The sequence below is a fragment of the Haliotis rufescens genome, unplaced genomic scaffold (assembly GCF_023055435.1).
Source record: "Haliotis rufescens isolate VD_foot unplaced genomic scaffold, xgHalRufe1.0.p SCAF_71, whole genome shotgun sequence".
Classification (NCBI taxonomy): Eukaryota; Metazoa; Mollusca; class Gastropoda; order Lepetellida; family Haliotidae; genus Haliotis; species Haliotis rufescens.
The window spans coordinates 1,620,941-1,638,579 of NW_025964363.1; the positions used below are offsets into that span (position 1 = coordinate 1,620,941).

Genomic DNA, 17,639 nt, shown 5'->3' on the forward strand with positions numbered 1-17,639 from the left:
TAGGTTCCTTTAGTTCGCGTGTACCAAGTAGGTTCCTATAGTGCGCGTGTACCAAGTAGGTTCCTATAGTGCGCGTGTACCAAGTAGGTTACCAGTGCGCGTGTACCAAGTAGGTTCCCAGTGCACGTGTACCAAGTAGGTTCCTAGTGCGCGTGTACCAAGTAGGTTCCTAGTGCGCGTGTACCAAGTAGGTTCCCAGTGCGCGTGTACCAAGTAGGTTCCCAGTGCGCGTGTACCAAGTAGGTTCCCAGTGCGCGTGTACCAAGTAGGTTTCTAGTGCGCGTGTACCAAGTAGGTTCCTTTAGTTCGCGTGTACCAAGTAGGTTCCCAGTGCGCGTGTACCAAGTAGGTTCATATAGTGCGTGTGTACCAAGTAGGTTCCCAGTGCGCGTGTACCAAGTAGGTTCATATAGTGCGTGTGTACCAAGTAGGTTTCCAGTGCGCGTGTACCAAGTAGGTTCATATAGTGCGTGTGTACCAAGTAGGTTCCCAGTGCGCGTGTACCAAGTAGGTTCATATAGTGCGTGTGTACCAAGTAGGTTTCCAGTGCGCGTGTACCAAGTAGGTTCATATAGTGCGCGTGTACCAAGTAGGTTCCCAGTGCGCGTGTACCAAGTAGGTTCATATAGTGCGCGTGTACCAAGTAGGTTCATATAGTGCGTGTGTACCAAGTAGGTTTCCAGTGCGCGTGTACCAAGTAGGTTCATATAGTGCGTGTGTACCAAGTAGGTTCCCAGTGCGCGTGTACCAAGTAGGTTCATATAGTGCGTGTGTACCAAGTAGGTTTCCAGTGCGCGTGTACCAAGTAGGTTCATATAGTGCGCGTGTACCAAGTAGGTTCCCAGTGCGCGTGTACCAAGTAGGTTCCCAGTGCGCGTGTACCAAGTAGGTTCCCAGTGCGCGTGTACCAAGTAGGTTCCTGTAGTGCGCGTGTACCAAGTAGGTTCCCAGTGCGCGTGTACCAAGTAGGTTCCCAGTGCGCGTGTACCAAGTAGGTTCCTGTAGTGCGCGTGTACCAAGTAGGTTCCCAGTGCGCGTGTACCAAGTAGGTTCCTATAGTGCGCGTGTACCAAGTAGGTTCCTGTAGTGCGCGTGTACCAAGTAGGTTCCTATAGTGCGCGTGTACCAAGTAGGTTCCTATAGTGCGCGTGTACCAAGTAGGTTCCCAGTGCGCGTGTACCAAGTAGGTTCCCAGTGCGCGTGTACAAGTAGGTTCCCAGTGCGCGTGTACCAAGTAGGTTCCCAGTGCGCGTGTACCAAGTAGGTTCCTGTAGTGCGCGTGTACCAAGTAGGTTCCCAGTGCGCGTGTACCAAGTAGGTTCCCAGTGCGCGTGTACCAAGTAGGTTCCTGTAGTGCGCGTGTACCAAGTAGGTTCCTTTGGTGCGCGTGTACCAAGTAGGTTCCCAGTGCGTGTGTACCAAGTAGGTTATAATGGGCCGTAATGGGATGTCCCCAGATCTTTGTTCGGCGGTAGCGAGAACTAAGATCTGATTTTAATGAGAGTGGACCTGACTCAACTGGGGATCGGGTGGTGATGGCATTTCTAGTGGTGTGTCATTGTAAATTCATGTGGACTGTAGTATGGCAAGTCTGTGATGAAGAACTGAAACAAATATATCTGATACAGCCCAGGCAAGTGGGCAAGTCTAGATTACTGCAGTATCTGAAAATCAAAAGAGTCTCTGGGCTCCTTTTTATCATACATTTTTAAGATAATTTAACAAAAGCAAATTCTGTAAAATATGCCCATTTCGGAGATTAAATGCAAGTCTATAATATGGCGCGAGACCAAACATATTCCCGCAGATCGTCAAGCATCAGAATGGCTTCGTTTGAATACTCAACTCACGAAACAAGGATCCATAGCGTAAAATAAATATCATATTTTTCTCTCTGAAGATACCCATTGTTCAACCATTCAAATCGCTTCCGAGTGTTACAGTCGAAGCAGGAGTGAAATAAATACAATTGCGAACGGCAACATTATTTATAACCGACGTCGTTTGTCGATGAGCATGAGACCTGGTATTGCATTCTGACTTCCGCCATGTTTTACCCCCGGCAGCTGAGTTGGCCCAGGAAGGGGAGGTCACTCTGCACACAGTACAACGGCATCAATCCATGTATTTATTTATTACTTTTCTGAGCCTGACTAACGACAACATGAGAAGGATGATCATACAATCACACCCATTGATGGTAGCCTACATCAACAAACAAGAAATGGTTATTCGACCATGCACCATTCGAAATGCACTAGAGACGGGTATCACAGGCGATATTGCATGCATCATATCAACAGGTGGAGGTGTACATGACGTCACAATGAACAGGGTTCGCAACGGCAAATCCAATTGTCAACTGTACATGGATTATTTTATTACCGGCAGTTTACTTTGAGGCACCAAGAATCGTCGGCATTTTGTTGTCGTGTTGCTGTTGCCATGTTGCTGTTGTCGTGTTGCTGTTGCTGAATACCCGTGGTCTCAGACATGTTGTCTTGTCAGCGGTTGTACTCCCGGACTTCCATCATGTGTCAAGTACCGACCATCTTCCACGTGAATCACCAGCCCTTGTCTTGCACAAGTCTCTTAGGCAATACTGTATTTATAAGTTTAAATAATAATTTCAAGATTATGTAAAAAATAAGAACAAGTTGTCCTATAAGAGAGGCCTTTAATTAGTCCTTAAAGTCCTCAGATCTACTTTCAACATATCTAGACTTGCGTATTAGGAGGATACAACAACTACACATCCATGGACTTTTCTTTCAGTACAGCCTTGGAGCATGGCTACACCAGCCCGGGCGGGTATGTTGGCGGCGAACACGGGCAAAGACGTACAAATTTCATTTCTGAAAGTGCACAGCTCTGTGAACGACTATTCTACAGGATCCCTGGACGTGATGAACAAAGACATACATATAGCCGACTCTACGATCATAGCGGCGAGATTTAATCCCGGCGCCATGACGTCAAATAATGCAACTTCCTCACTTCAAAACGACGCCGTCTTTGATACGCCTGGCCTATGTGATTATATTTGCGTTTACGGACCTAAAACAGGGTGAACGAGGCGGCCGAATATTCCACCGACGTAATCTAGTTGTCTGCTTACACACGGGTCCATTCCCGCGTTAACGTTGTGTCTATATTTGGACGTCAAAACTCAACTTGGGGACATTTTTCATGGCGCATAGAGAGCGCGGTAAAAGGTAAACGGCTTCCATCAAGCCGATGTGACGAGATAAAGCAATTACCCGTTGTTCTGCATTACCGCTAGGGGGCGCTGTCTTGCAACAATTACTGTGTAATTTTGGGGGAAGGAAATGACAATCTGACGCATGTACGGGTAATTACCCTTTACGACATTTTAATCCAACTCAGCGAGCATCCAATAGCTTAACATTCCTTGTCGGGTCTATTGGGACAAGGGTGGAAGAATGGTGGCTCTTACATCGAATATACGTTGCTCCAGCGCTGTTGGCGGATATTATTGCCGTCAGTTTGTGGATCATAGAATCAAAACGACTTGATGTTCTTTAATGCAAAAGCATTGAGAGAAGAAAGTTGGAGATCTTCAGTTAATTTTGAAATTTTAATCACGCGCAAATTTAGCATGGACATTTCAATTACACCCTGTCACACGCGCGTCTGCGCTAAACACTACCGACATGCACCGCGGCATTGGTCCGCTGTTCGGTCACGTGACAGCGTTTTCCGAGAGCCTTACTTTCTTGGTTTGTAATTTGTAACAAGCGAAGTGGAATGTGAATTAATCAACTGTGTTGATGAAACACTACAGATATAAACTTTTACCTTTCACCAAACAAAGTTTACATGAATGTTGAAAGCAAATATTGCCATGGCAACACGGGACCATTACGCAGGTCTAAGAGTACTGCTCTTTTGTATTCATGTGCTTTTAATAATCCATATCTGTAAACGCAAGTGCTAGAGTGATAAACATTTCGTTGTTTACATTGGAGACGCAAATAATTACTGATGTGGCATGAAGCCAGTTTCATCAATCATCAAAGTAGAGTTTCACATTTTGTCTCTCTCACAAGTGTTGTTCTGTCTGTTCCTGTGGGGTGGGGATTCGCGAGAGGAAAATATGGCAGGGGCCATAAGGGTCCCTGATGGTCGTAAAGTAGACTTGCACAAGTCTCTATCAAGCAATAATTATTAGGTTAAATCATAATTTCTAAATTATGTAAATATGTTGTCCCAATAAGAGACTGGAGTCCTTAGATATTAAGGGGATGGAATAACAACACGTCCATGGACTTTTCTTTCAGTACAGCCTTGGAGCAAGGCTAGTGGTTAAGGGGTAATGGTTTTGAGGCGGGTGGGTTGCCTTTGTTTATTGTTTTATTTCCCGTTATTTCTTCACACTGCACACTAAACAACCGGTGATAGGGACTGTCATTTGCCCCTCCCACCCTGTGAACATAACATCATCCATCATAAGATAGAGACTGTAGCATGTGAACATAACCTCATCCATCATAAGATAGAGACTGTAGCATGTGAACATAACCTCATCCATCATAAGATAGAGACTGTAGCATGTGAACATAACCTCATCCATCATAAGATAGAGACTGTAGCATGTGAACATAACCTCATCCATCATAAGATAGAGACTGTAGTATGTGAACATAACCTCATCCATCATAAGATAGGGAGTGTAGTATGTGAACATAACCTCATCCATCATAAGATAGGGAGTGTAGTATGTGAACATAACCTCATCCATCATAAGATAGGGAGTGTAGTACGTGAACATGACGTCATCTATCATAAGATAGGGAGTGTAGTATGTGAACATGACGTCATCTATCATAAGATAGGGAGTGTAGTATGTGAACATAACCTCATCCATCATAAGATAGAGACTGTAGTATGTGAACATAACCTCATCCATCATAAGATAGGGAGTGTAGCATGTGAACATAACCTCATCCATCATAAGATAGAGACTGTAGCATGTGAACATAACCTCATCCATCATAAGATAGAGACTGTAGTATGTGAACATAACCTCATCCATCATAAGATAGGGAGTGTAGTATGTGAACATAACCTCATCCATCATAAGATAGAGACTGTAGTATGTGAACATAACCTCATCCATCATAAGATAGGGAGTGTAGTATGTGAACATAACCTCATCCATCATAAGATAGGGAGTGTAGTATGTGAACATAACCTCATCCATCATAAGATAGGGAGTGTAGTATGTGAACATGACGTCATCTATCATAAGAGAGGGAGTGTAGTATGTGAACATGACGTCATCTATCATAAGATAGGGAGTGTAGTATGTGAACATGACGTCATCTATCATAAGAGAGGGAGTGTAGTATGTGAACATGACGTCATCCATCATAAGATAGAGACTGTAGTATGTGAACATAACCTCATCCATCATAAGATAGGGAGTGTAGTATGTGAACATAACCTCATCCATCATAAGATAGGGAGTGTAGTATGTGAACATAACCTCATCCATCATAAGATAGGGAGTGTAGTATGTGAACATGACGTCATCTTTCATAAGATAGGGAGTGTAGTATGTGAACATGACGTCATCTATCATAAGATAGGGAGTGTAGTATGTGAACATAACCTCATCCATCATAAGATAGGGAGTGTAGTATGTGAACATGACGTCATCCATCATAAGATAGGGAGTGTAGTATGTGAACATGACCTCATCCATCATAAGATAAGCTGTAGTATGTGAACATAACATCATCCATCATAAGATAGGGAGTGTAGTATTTGAACATAACATCATCCATCATAAGATAAGCTGTAGCATGTGAACATAACATCATCCATCATAAGATAGGGAGTGTAGTATGTGAACATAACCTCATCCATCATAAGATAGAGACTGTAGTATGTGAACATAACATCATCCATCATAAGATAAGCTGTAGCATGTGAACATAACATCATCCATCATAAGATAGGGAGTGTAGTATTTGAACATAACATCATCCATCATAAGATAAGCTGTAGCATGTGAACATAACATCATCCATCATAAGATAGGGAGTGAAGTATGTGAACATAACCTCATCCATCATAAGATAGAGACTGTAGCATGTGAACATAACATCATCCATCATAAGATAGAGACTGTAGTATGTGAACATAACCTCATCCATCATAAGATAGAGACTGTAGTATGTGAACATAACCTCATCAATCATAAGATAGAGACTGTAGTATGTGAACATAACCTCATCCATCATAAGATAGGGACTGTAGTATGTGAACATAACATCATCCATCATAAGATAGGGAGTGTAGTATGTGAACATAACCTCATCCATCATAAGATAGAGACTGTAGTATGTGAACATAACCTCATCCATCATAAGATAGGGACTGTAGTATGTGAACATAACATCATCCATCATAAGATAGGGACTGTAGTATGTGAACATAACATCATCCATCATAAGATAGAGACTGTAGTATGTGAACATAACATCATCCATCATAAGATAGGGACTGTAGTATGTGAACATAACATCATCCATCATAAGATAGAGACTGTAGTATGTGAACATGACATCATCCATCATAAGATAGGGACTGTAGTATGTGAACATAACATCCTCCATCATAAGATAGAGACTGTAGTATGTGAACATAACATCATCCATCATAAGATAGAGACTGTAGTATGTGAACATGACATCATCCATCATAAGATAGGGACTGTAGTATGTGAACATAACATCATCCATCATAAGATAGAGACTGTAGTATGTGAACATAACATCATCCATCATAAGATAGGGACTGTAGTATGTGAACATAACATCATCCATCATAAGATAGAGACTGTAGTATGTGAACATAACATCATCCATCATAAGATAGAGACTGTAGTATGTGAACATAACATCATCCATCATAAGATAGAGACTGTAGTATGTGAACATGACATCATCAATCATAAGATAGGGACTGTAGTATGTGAACATAACATCCTCCATCATAAGATAGAGACTGTAGTATGTGAACATAACATCATCCATCATAAGATAGAGACTGTAGTATGTGAACATGACATCATCCATCATAAGATAGGGAGTGTAGGATGTGAACATGACATCATCCATCATAAGATAGGGAGTGAAGTATTTGAACATAACCTCATCCATCATAAGATAAGCTGTAGCATGTGAACATAACATCCTCCATCATAAGATAGGGAGCGTAGTATTTGAACATAACATCATCCATCATAAGATAAGCTGTAGCATGTGAACATAACCTCATCCATCATAAGATAGGGAGTGTAGTATGTGAACATAACATCATCCGTCATAAGATAGGGACTGTAGTATGTGAACATAACATCATCCATCATAAGATAGGGAGTGTAGTATGTGAACACAACCTCATCCATCATAAGATAGGGACTGTAGCATGTGAACATGACATCATCAATCATAAGATAGGGACTGTAGCATGTGAACATAACCTCATCACTCATAAGAGAGGGTCTGTAGTACATGTACGTAAACATCACCCCATCGTAGCTTGCATCACTCTGGAGAGTGTATACTAGTATAACATATGGTGGTGTTAATGTTGTCGTAAGTGAATAAATTGAAAAAGGAGTTCAACTCAAGTCTAGAATGATTTGGCAAGTCTAGATTGCCTCAGCTCTAGAAATGAGGATTGTTCTGAGCTAAATTTGGATTTTATTTTGTTTATTTTGTAGATATATATTTTTAGATAAGATAACTTTATTTCTTGGACTAAATGTCAGTCTAGCCGGAAGCGTGAGGACTGGATGGAGGCCTGGATGGAGGCCTGGATGGAGGCCTGGATGGAGGCCTGGGTGGAGGCCTGGATGGAGGCCTGGATGGAGGCCTGGGTGGAGGCCTGGATGGAGGACTGGGTGGAGGCCTGGGTGGAGGCCTGGATGGAGGCCTGGGTGGAGGCCTGGGTGGAGGCCTGGATGGAGGACTGGGTGGAGGCCTGGGTGGAGGCCTGGGTGGAGACCTGGGTGGAGGACTGGGTGGAGGACTGGATGGAGGCCTGGATGGAGGCCTGGGTGGAGGACTGGGTGGAGGCCTGGATGGAGGACTGGGTGGAGGCCTGGGTGGAGGCCTGGGTGGAGGACTGGGTGGAGGCCTGGATGGAGGCCTGGATGGAGGACTGGGTGGAGGCCTGGGTGGAGGCCTGGATGGAGGCCTGGATGGAGGCCTGGGTGGAGGCCTGGGTGGAGGCCTGGATGGAGGCCAGGGTTGAGGCCTGGGTGGAGGCCTGGGTGGAGGCCTGGATCGAGGACTGGGTGGAAGACTGGATGGAGGCCTGGATGGAGGGCTGGGTGGAGGCCTGGGTGGAGGCCTTCTGTCGCTTCCCACCCCCACCCACATTCACGGGTTACGGGGGTCACTGAAGGGGGTATACAAGTGCACACGTTGATCAATGACCTCACACCAGGCATCAGAATATCAATAATACAGCGACTGGCAGTTTGTTCAAATATTTTTGCAATTCCCTGCAGGTTAATGATAAGGAACGACTTGAGTCAATACCAACGCTAACTTGGCGTGATAATCTTTCAAAAAAGATCGAACTTTTCTGATAATCATCGATTTCTATGTTGTCCGCGTATCATGCCAAGATGAGGTACTGACACCTTATCGATCTGATTACCTGTATGGTGAGGCATCATTTTCATCGTCATCATTATCATCATCATCATCATCATCATCATCATCATCATTTCAGGAAGGGAGATGACTGTATGGGGGTGATGTTGGGGGAGGGTGGGGGAGAGTTGGGGCTGAGGAATAGCCAGGGCGTGACATCCCGACATCAGGATCCTCCTCCCCCATCTATATCATCTGGTCCCCTATATATTTGTCTGGCTGTAATTGCCTCTGCTTCCCGTGAATATACGCGGTGTTCCGGGTAATGAAGACTGATTATTCGCGGCACGTTCTGCTCCTCCTTCGGCGACTCTTGACTCTCGACCTTCCCCAGATAACCTATTGTTTCAGGGGGCCAGGTCTGTGTGTGCTGACCTGGTGAGGTATATGTTAACAATGCTATAACAACAACAATGCTATACCAACAACAATGCTATGCCAAAAACAATGCTATGCCAAAAACAATGATACACCAACATCAATGATATACCAACAACAATGCTATACCAACAACAATCATATACCAGCAACAATCATATACTAACAACAATGCTATACCAACAACAACAATATACCAGCAGCAATCATATACCAACAACAATCATTTTCCAACAACGATCATATACTAACAACAATACTTTAATTACAACAATGCTATGCCAACCGCAATCATATACCAACAACAATGCTATACTAACAACAACAATATACCAGCAGCAATCATATACCAACAACAATCATATTCCAACAACAACCATATACCAACAGCAATCATATACCAGCGACGATCATATACCAACAACAATAATATACCAACAACAATGATGTACCAACAACAACAATATACCAGCAGCAATCATATACCAACAACAATCATTTTCCAACAACGATCATATACTAACAACAATACTTTAATTACAACAATGCTATGCCAACCGCAATCATATACCAACAACAATGATATACCAACAACAATCATTTTCCAACAACGATCATATACAAACAACAATGCTATACCAACAACAATGATATGCCAACAACGATCATATACAAACAACAATGCTATACCAACAACAATAATATACCAACAACAATGATGTACCAACAACAATCATATACCAACATCAATCATATGCCAACAACAATCATATACCAACAACAATCATATTCCAACAACAACAATATACCAGCAGCAATCACATACCAACAACAATTATATACCAACAACAATCATTTTCCAACAACGATCATATACCAACAACAATGCTATACCAACAGAAATGATTTTCCATCAACAATCATGTACCAACAACAATGAAAACACTTTGGAAATGGATCCTAAAACGCGATACCACTGCTACCATTATCACTACTACTACTACTACTACTACTACTACTACTACTACTACTACTACTACCACTACTACTACTACTACTACTACCACAACAGCCACTACTACTACTACTATTACTACTACAGCTTCTACCACTGCTATCATTACTACTACTGCTACTACCACTACCCACTTCTCACAAACCGTAAAGATCCGGGTTACACTTAGAGGCGACTAACGGGATCGGGTTCTACTACTACTACTACTACTACTACTACTACTACTACTACTGCTACCATCACTGCTACTACTACTACCACTACAACTACTACTACTACAATTGGTCATCGACAACGCGTGCTTGTCGTCAGATGTGACTAACGGGATCGGATGCTACTACTACTACTACTACTACTATTACTACCATCACTACTACTACTACCACTACAACTACTACTACTACAATTGGTCATGGACAACGCATGCTTGTCGTCAGATGTGACTAACGGGATTGGATGCTACTACTTCTACTACTACTACTACTACTACTACTACTACTACTACCGTCACTGCTACTACTACTACCACTACAACTTCTACTACTACAATTGGTCATCGACAACGCATGCTTGTCGTCAGATGAGACTAACGGGATCGGGTGCTACTACTACTACTACTACTACTACTACTACTACTACTACTACTACTACCATTACTACCAGCGTGACATGCCATATACTCTCTTGTTAATGCCGGCTACGGATGAAATCTTCCCGAGGTGAGAGAGCTATAAAAGTCCAGTTTCCACCCTTGCCGAACTAGGCTTGTATTATGAGGGTATACTCAACAACAAAAGTTCCTGTGACACCAATATTTTTGTGTATTTTTGAAACAAGTAAAGTTTGGTTTTCAATTTTTTAGTACATGTATGGAATCAAGTCACAATCACGCAACTGCCACAGAAAAGCACGCATTCCATGCAAAAGTTGACTTAACGGGATGCCATATGCATTGTTTACCATCGTGCTGACAACAACCACTCGGAAAAACAACAAAATTACGCAATTATTCAACATTACGAAATGCCAAGCCTGTCCGAAAATGAGCGTCTGCGAGTCATCGGTATGCTTGAAGCAGGATCGAGTCAACATGATGTTGCAAGGCAATTTAACGTCCACAGAAACACCTTTTGGTGTTTATGGCAACGTTGGCAACAGACGAATGCAGTCAGAGATCATTCTCGGAGTGGCAGGCCACTCGTAACCAATAATCGACAAGACAACTGGATTCGAACAAGACACCTACGAAATGGATTCCAGCCAGCAACAGTGACTGCAAGAAGCATCCCTGGCCTTCGACGAATATCTTCACAAACCGTACGTTGTCGCCTCAGATGTGCAGGGATTGTCGCCAGAAGACCCGCCAGACGTCCCATTTTGACAGGAAACCACCGCCAAGCACGTCTACAGTGGTGCAGACAACGTCTACGCTGGACGGCCATGCAGTGGGGACAAGTTCTATTCACTGACGAGTCTCGTTTTCACCTCAGCCACAGCGATGGACGGTTTCGAGTGTACCGACGTCGAGGTGAACGTTACGTCAATCATTGTGTCATGGGAGAAGATCGGTTCGGAGGCGGCAGCGTTATGGTATGGGGTGGAATTACAGTAAGACCCGTTTGATAGTGGTAGAGGGAAATCTCAATGAACAGCGCTACCGCGACGAGATCATCGGCCCTGTTGTTCTACCATTTTTGCGTCGTCATGGCCCAGGCATTACCTTTCAACATGACAACGTCCGGCCCCATATTGCTCGACTTGTTCAGGATTCTCTTCAACAAAACAACGTGAATTTCATCCCCTTGCCGGCTCGCTCTCCTGATCTCTCAGCAATCGAGCACATGTGGGATGAGATGGATCGGTGCCTTCGACGTCAACCACGTGTTCCACAGACACTCCAGGAACTTCGAAACATGCTCCAGCAGATATGGACTTTGTGCGACGCCTGGTCCATTTCATGAGACGAAGATGTGTTGCTTGCATCGCAACCAGAGGTGGACACACACGCTATTGATTTGTAAATTGACATTTTGGCATGTTCATGTTTTTTTTATGAAATCACACATTTTCTGAAGTCAGTTTGGCAAATTAAACCATTTGAACACTTACAGGAGTCTTTTATCTGTTGCAAACCGAAATTGTTTCAGATTTGGTAAAAAACATCACTTTGCATTAAATCTTATTCAATGCCACAGGAACTTTTGTTGTTCAGTATATATTTTGGTTGGACTAACGAGTCTATGTATAGCCCAATCAAAGTCACGTAACGTCATCGACATCCGGTTCGAAAACTGCCGGACAGATTTCGGTCGATTGCAGAATTTGCAACATGTGTATCACCAACTCGGCGTCAACAGACATTTTCCAAATCTTTTCATGTTTTTTTAATCAAGGTGCTCACAAGATTTAAAACACTTCGCAAAGTAAGACACGTTTTATGACAATGTAGATTTCGATTATCGATCAGATCGTCTTGACTGGGCGTCGCCATTTTGGTTGAAGCAAATGCACGAGATATGAGAGGTGGAATCTGACTGGTCAATATGAGGGCCATAGAAGGGGCATAACTCGTTATAGCCACTGGTGGCGCTACGACTGAGCCCAGAAATTCTAGCCTAATTCGGTGAGGGTTGGAACTGGACTTTTACTGAAGAAATAAACGAGTGGGAGCTTTTTATCGTACCATAAGACACTGCAGGGAGAATAACCATGAGGGTGGTGGTGTGTGTGTGTGGGGGGGGGGGGGAGATATCTACATTATGTACAGCCTCATTAAGGATGTTGATAAACTATACAAGCTTTAAAAAATTAACCCCTATTTAAATAATGATGACTCCCTCAATAGAATCCGACCTCGGCAACGTCGGACAAGTCCATTTCATGCACAGGTGTGTTTTTCCCGCTTTTTCTCACAATCCTCACGTCGATTACATTACCTTTTCACCCAATACCGATTGTCATATCTCTCCCACTTTTGGATGCGATCGTTCGGCCATCGAGTTTATCTGCGTTGCCCTGCTACATCTATGGAGATGACTCACAAGACACTCCCCTCTCAAAACTAACGTCGTAAAACGTACCTCATCATACAGCGAGCGCATATCCGTATCTCGAGAAATGACGTCATGATAGAACAATGTTTTATCGTGAAATAAACCACGCTTCGTTCTTCATTGTTCTTTGTGATTTATCGCGGATCTATCTTATATAGTCAGTTAACTCCCTTGCCTCGCGAAGATGAGGGATGAAGACGACAAGGAGTACAGTCAGATAGCACGTTCACGCACCTGCACACAGGTATTCCCGCATGTGTGAGTAGATAGCCATGTGAGTGCGACCCGCGATTAGAGTGACAGCATATCAATCAAACAAGACACTGGTAATGAATACCATGCCACAATCTCTGGCCACGCAGGTTTAACGTGCAGGAAACAAATATATGCAAAACAGCACATGCAAGACTATAATAGTGGGCCAATCAAGATATCTGCAGTATCTATGTGAATTTCGAAGCAATTACTGGTATAGCTCTACAGACTTGTTTATTCTCTGAAAACGAAGAGTCTCTGGGCTCCTTCTTATCATATGTTATTTAGATAACTTAACAACTGTATTTTTTTCTGTAAGATATGTTCATTTCAGAGACGAAATGTCAGTCTACGTGCAGGACTGACACTTCGAGATGGACGAGGTGAACTTGCGTAGCTCAGTCAGCGCTGCGATGTCCCCGCACCAGTCCCACTGATTGGAGGACCAGCCAACGCCCATGGGACTCTATTTGGGTCAGTAGACAAGAACCAGTCTTGGACAGCGGCACCGCCGACCTCCACATCCCCCTCAGTAGACGTTCACAAGTCTCTAAGGCAATAATTATTAGTTAAATCATTATTTCTAGATTTTGTTAATAATAAGAACAAGTTGTCCCTTTAAGAGACTGGAGTCCCTGTACTGACCACACTTGCCTATTAGGAGGATAGAATTACTACACATCCATGGACTTATCTTTCAGTACAGCCTTGGAGCAAGACTACCTTCTCAGGCACGACTGGTTACATCGACTGTTGGCGCAAACATGGAGGGCGATGATTGTTGACTTTCCGTCGGCGACAGGAATCTTGTGACCGTTTCATGATGCGCGCTCACCAATATTTGTACCGAAACAACGTCAGCGTCATCACCACGTCTGGCGCCATCACTACCACGACATCATCACCATCACCGTCACACTCACCACCATCTCCATCACCACAACCACCACAACCACCCTAACCACCACCACCACCACCCTAACCACCACCACCATCACCACCCTAACCACCACCACCACCACCCTAACCGCCACTATCACCACCATCACCACCACCACCCTCACCACCACCACCCCAACCACCACTATCACCACCACCACACTCACCACCACCACCCTAACCACCACTATCACCACCATCACCAACACCCTTACCACCACCACCATCACCACCACCACCACCACCCTAACCACCACCATCACCACCATCACGACCACCACCACCACCACCACTACCACCACCATCACCACTACCACCACAATCACCACCCTTACCACCACCATCACCAGCATCACCACCACCACCCTAACCACCATCACCACCATCACCAACACCCTTACCACCACCACCATCACCACCACCACCACCACCCTAACCACCACCATCACCACCATCACGACCACCACCACCACCACCACTACCACCACCATCACCACTACCACCACAATCACCACCCTAACCACCATCACCACCATCACCACCACCACCCTAACCACCATCACCACCACCATCACCACCACCACTACCACCACCACCACCATCACCACTACCACCACCATCACCACCATCACCACCACCATCACCACCATCACCACCATCACCACCCTAACCACCACCATCACCACCATCACCACCATCACCACCACCATCACCAACACTACCATCACCATCACCACCAACACCACCACCACCACTACCACCACCATCACCACCCTAACCACCACCATCACCACCACTACCACCATCACCACCACCACCACCACCATCACCATCACCACCACCACAACCACCACCACCACCACCACCATCACCACCACCATCACCACCACCACCACCACCACCACCACCACCACCACCATCACCACCACCACCACAACCACCACCACTACCACCATCACCACCACCATCACCACCACCATCACCAACACTACCATCACCATCACCACCAACACCACCACCACCACTACCACCACCATCACCACCCTAACCACCACCATCACCACCACTACCACCATCACCACCACCACCACCACCATCACCATCACCACCACCACCACCACCACCATCACCACCACCACCACCATCCCCACCACCATCACCATCACCATCACCATCACCACAACCACCTTCACCATCACCACCACCACCACTACCACCACAATCACCACCCTAACCACCACCATCACCACCATCACCACCAGCACCACCATCATCACCAACACTACCATCACCATCACCACCATCACCACCACCACCACTACCACCACTACCACCACCATCACCACTACCACCACAATCACCACCCTAACCACCACCATCACCACCATCACCACCAGCACCACCATCATCACCAACACTACCATCACCATCACCACCATCACCACCACCACCACTACCACCACCATCACAACCACCACCATCACCACCCTTACCACCACCACCACCATCACTACCCTAACCATCACCATCACCACCATCACGCCCACCACCACCATCACCACCACCATCACCATCCCCACCACCACCACCACTACCACCACCATCACCACCCTAACCATCACCATCACCACCATCACGCCCACCACCACCATCACCACCACCACCACCATCACCACTACCACCACAATCACCACCATCACCACCATCACGCCCACCACCACCATCACCACCACCATCACCATCACCACCACCATCACCATCACCACCATCACCACCACCACCACCACCCTAACCACCACCACCAACCTAACCACCACCACCACCACCACCATCACCACCAACACCAACACCAACACCACCACCACCCTAACCACCACCACCAACCTAACCACCACCACCACCACCAACCTAACCACCACCACCACCACCACCCTAACCACCACCACCACCCTAACCACCACCACCATCACCACCACCACCCTAACCACCACCACCATGACCACCATCACAAACCATCACCACCACCACCATCACAACCACAACCACCACCAACACCACCACCACCACCATCACCGTCACCCTGCGCTACCCTACTACAACCTGTCCCCACGTAAGACACTAATATCCCCTCCCCTGCCGTGCTGCCAGGGATTAGCCCCGCTGATTGCCGGGATGAACATCAGACTAATTGGTTTAGGTAACAAAGCTCGACGTACTTATCAAATATACATCGATTGCCCCGTCAAGACTGAACACGATCCCCGCGAGACGAGCGGCCAGGCACACGCAACGACATGCACCGACCAGATGGGGGGTGGGGGGGGGTGGGTGGGGGGTGGGGGGGTGGGGGGCATCCTCTCACTGCTGTAAGAGGCGACTATGTTTGCCGCAAGGGGCGACTATGCTTGTTGTCAGAGGTAAAACTGGTGACGTCGACGTCACATCTAGCGTGTATTGAAACATTGAAAATGTGTTAATTGAAGATGAAAACATGAATATTCGTATTGTAAGTGATATGAAGTTTGTATTTCACCGTGCCCTGTGAAGATACGGGCTAGAACAGGTCTTCAGCGACCCACGTCGTATGGGGCGACTAAGGGGATCGGGTAGTAATGCTCACTGACTTGGTTGATGCAAGTCACCGCAACCCAGTTGCGTGGATCGATTCTCGTGATGTCAATAACTGGATTGTCTGGTCCAGACTCGTTTTTTTACAAACAGATATAGCTAGAATATTGCTCAATGCAGCGTTAAACAACAAACAAACGAAACAAACATCCTCTCACTGCACGTGCGGCGGTTACACCTGACTGACAACCTCAATGTTGTTCCCTGGTTGGAAACACTCGATATGTTGTTTATTTATACGTATTTTAACAACGTAGAGGAATGAGAATTCCATGCTGAGGTACTGATGCGCGTCTCGTGCAGGTCGGCATCTGTCCACACCACTGCACGTGAACTCCGGAACAAGCCGCTTTAATCATACGTTCACGGGCCAGTCGTGTCAGTGTATCGTGAAGATAAAAGTCATTTGTGAGTTTCATCAAACATTCTCCCTGGCGAACTGACTTTTTTAAAAAAGCCGTAAATATCAAACGGCGTTGGAGTGTAAGTACAATATGAGAGAAGCGGCTTCAGCAGCTCGTGGGTCACTCTGACCTAGCGGTGACATTTCCACACAGTGCCGGAATTGCAGGTGTCTGCGTGGAGTTTGGAGAAGTGAAGGCCAGTACGAATCACAACGACCTGCCTGAACATCAATCAACGGCCCCCCTGCCGCTTTGGAAATACCATTGCTGC

At 45.5% G+C, this 17,639-nt stretch overlaps 2 protein-coding genes and 1 pseudogene across 2 annotated transcripts; 2 read left to right on the forward strand and 1 right to left on the reverse strand.

Moving 5' to 3' along the window:
- Window positions 1-6,008: 6,008 nt before the first annotated feature.
- LOC125376721 lies at window positions 6,009-7,190 on the reverse strand. The gene has a single exon (XM_048388444.1). The coding sequence runs from the start codon at window positions 7,188-7,190 to the stop codon at window positions 6,009-6,011; it is 1,182 nt and encodes a 393-aa protein (XP_048244401.1).
- Window positions 7,191-7,828: 638 nt separating this feature from the next.
- On the forward strand, window positions 7,829-8,440 carry LOC125376722. The gene has a single exon (XM_048388445.1). It carries the CDS (start codon window positions 7,829-7,831, stop codon window positions 8,438-8,440), a length of 612 nt encoding a protein of 203 aa, XP_048244402.1.
- A 5,780-nt stretch (window positions 8,441-14,220) lies between these two features.
- LOC125376723 lies at window positions 14,221-16,113 on the forward strand (annotated as a pseudogene).
- The last annotated feature ends 1,526 nt before the right edge of the window (window positions 16,114-17,639 follow it).

What these genes read in the sequence shown, in the direction of transcription:
- LOC125376721 (XM_048388444.1), bottom strand. Translation starts at nt 7,190, where the DNA reads ATGGATGAGGTTATGTTCAAATACTTCACTCCCTATCTTATGATGGAT.
- LOC125376722 (XM_048388445.1), top strand. Translation starts at nt 7,829, where the DNA reads ATGGAGGCCTGGATGGAGGCCTGGATGGAGGCCTGGATGGAGGCCTGG.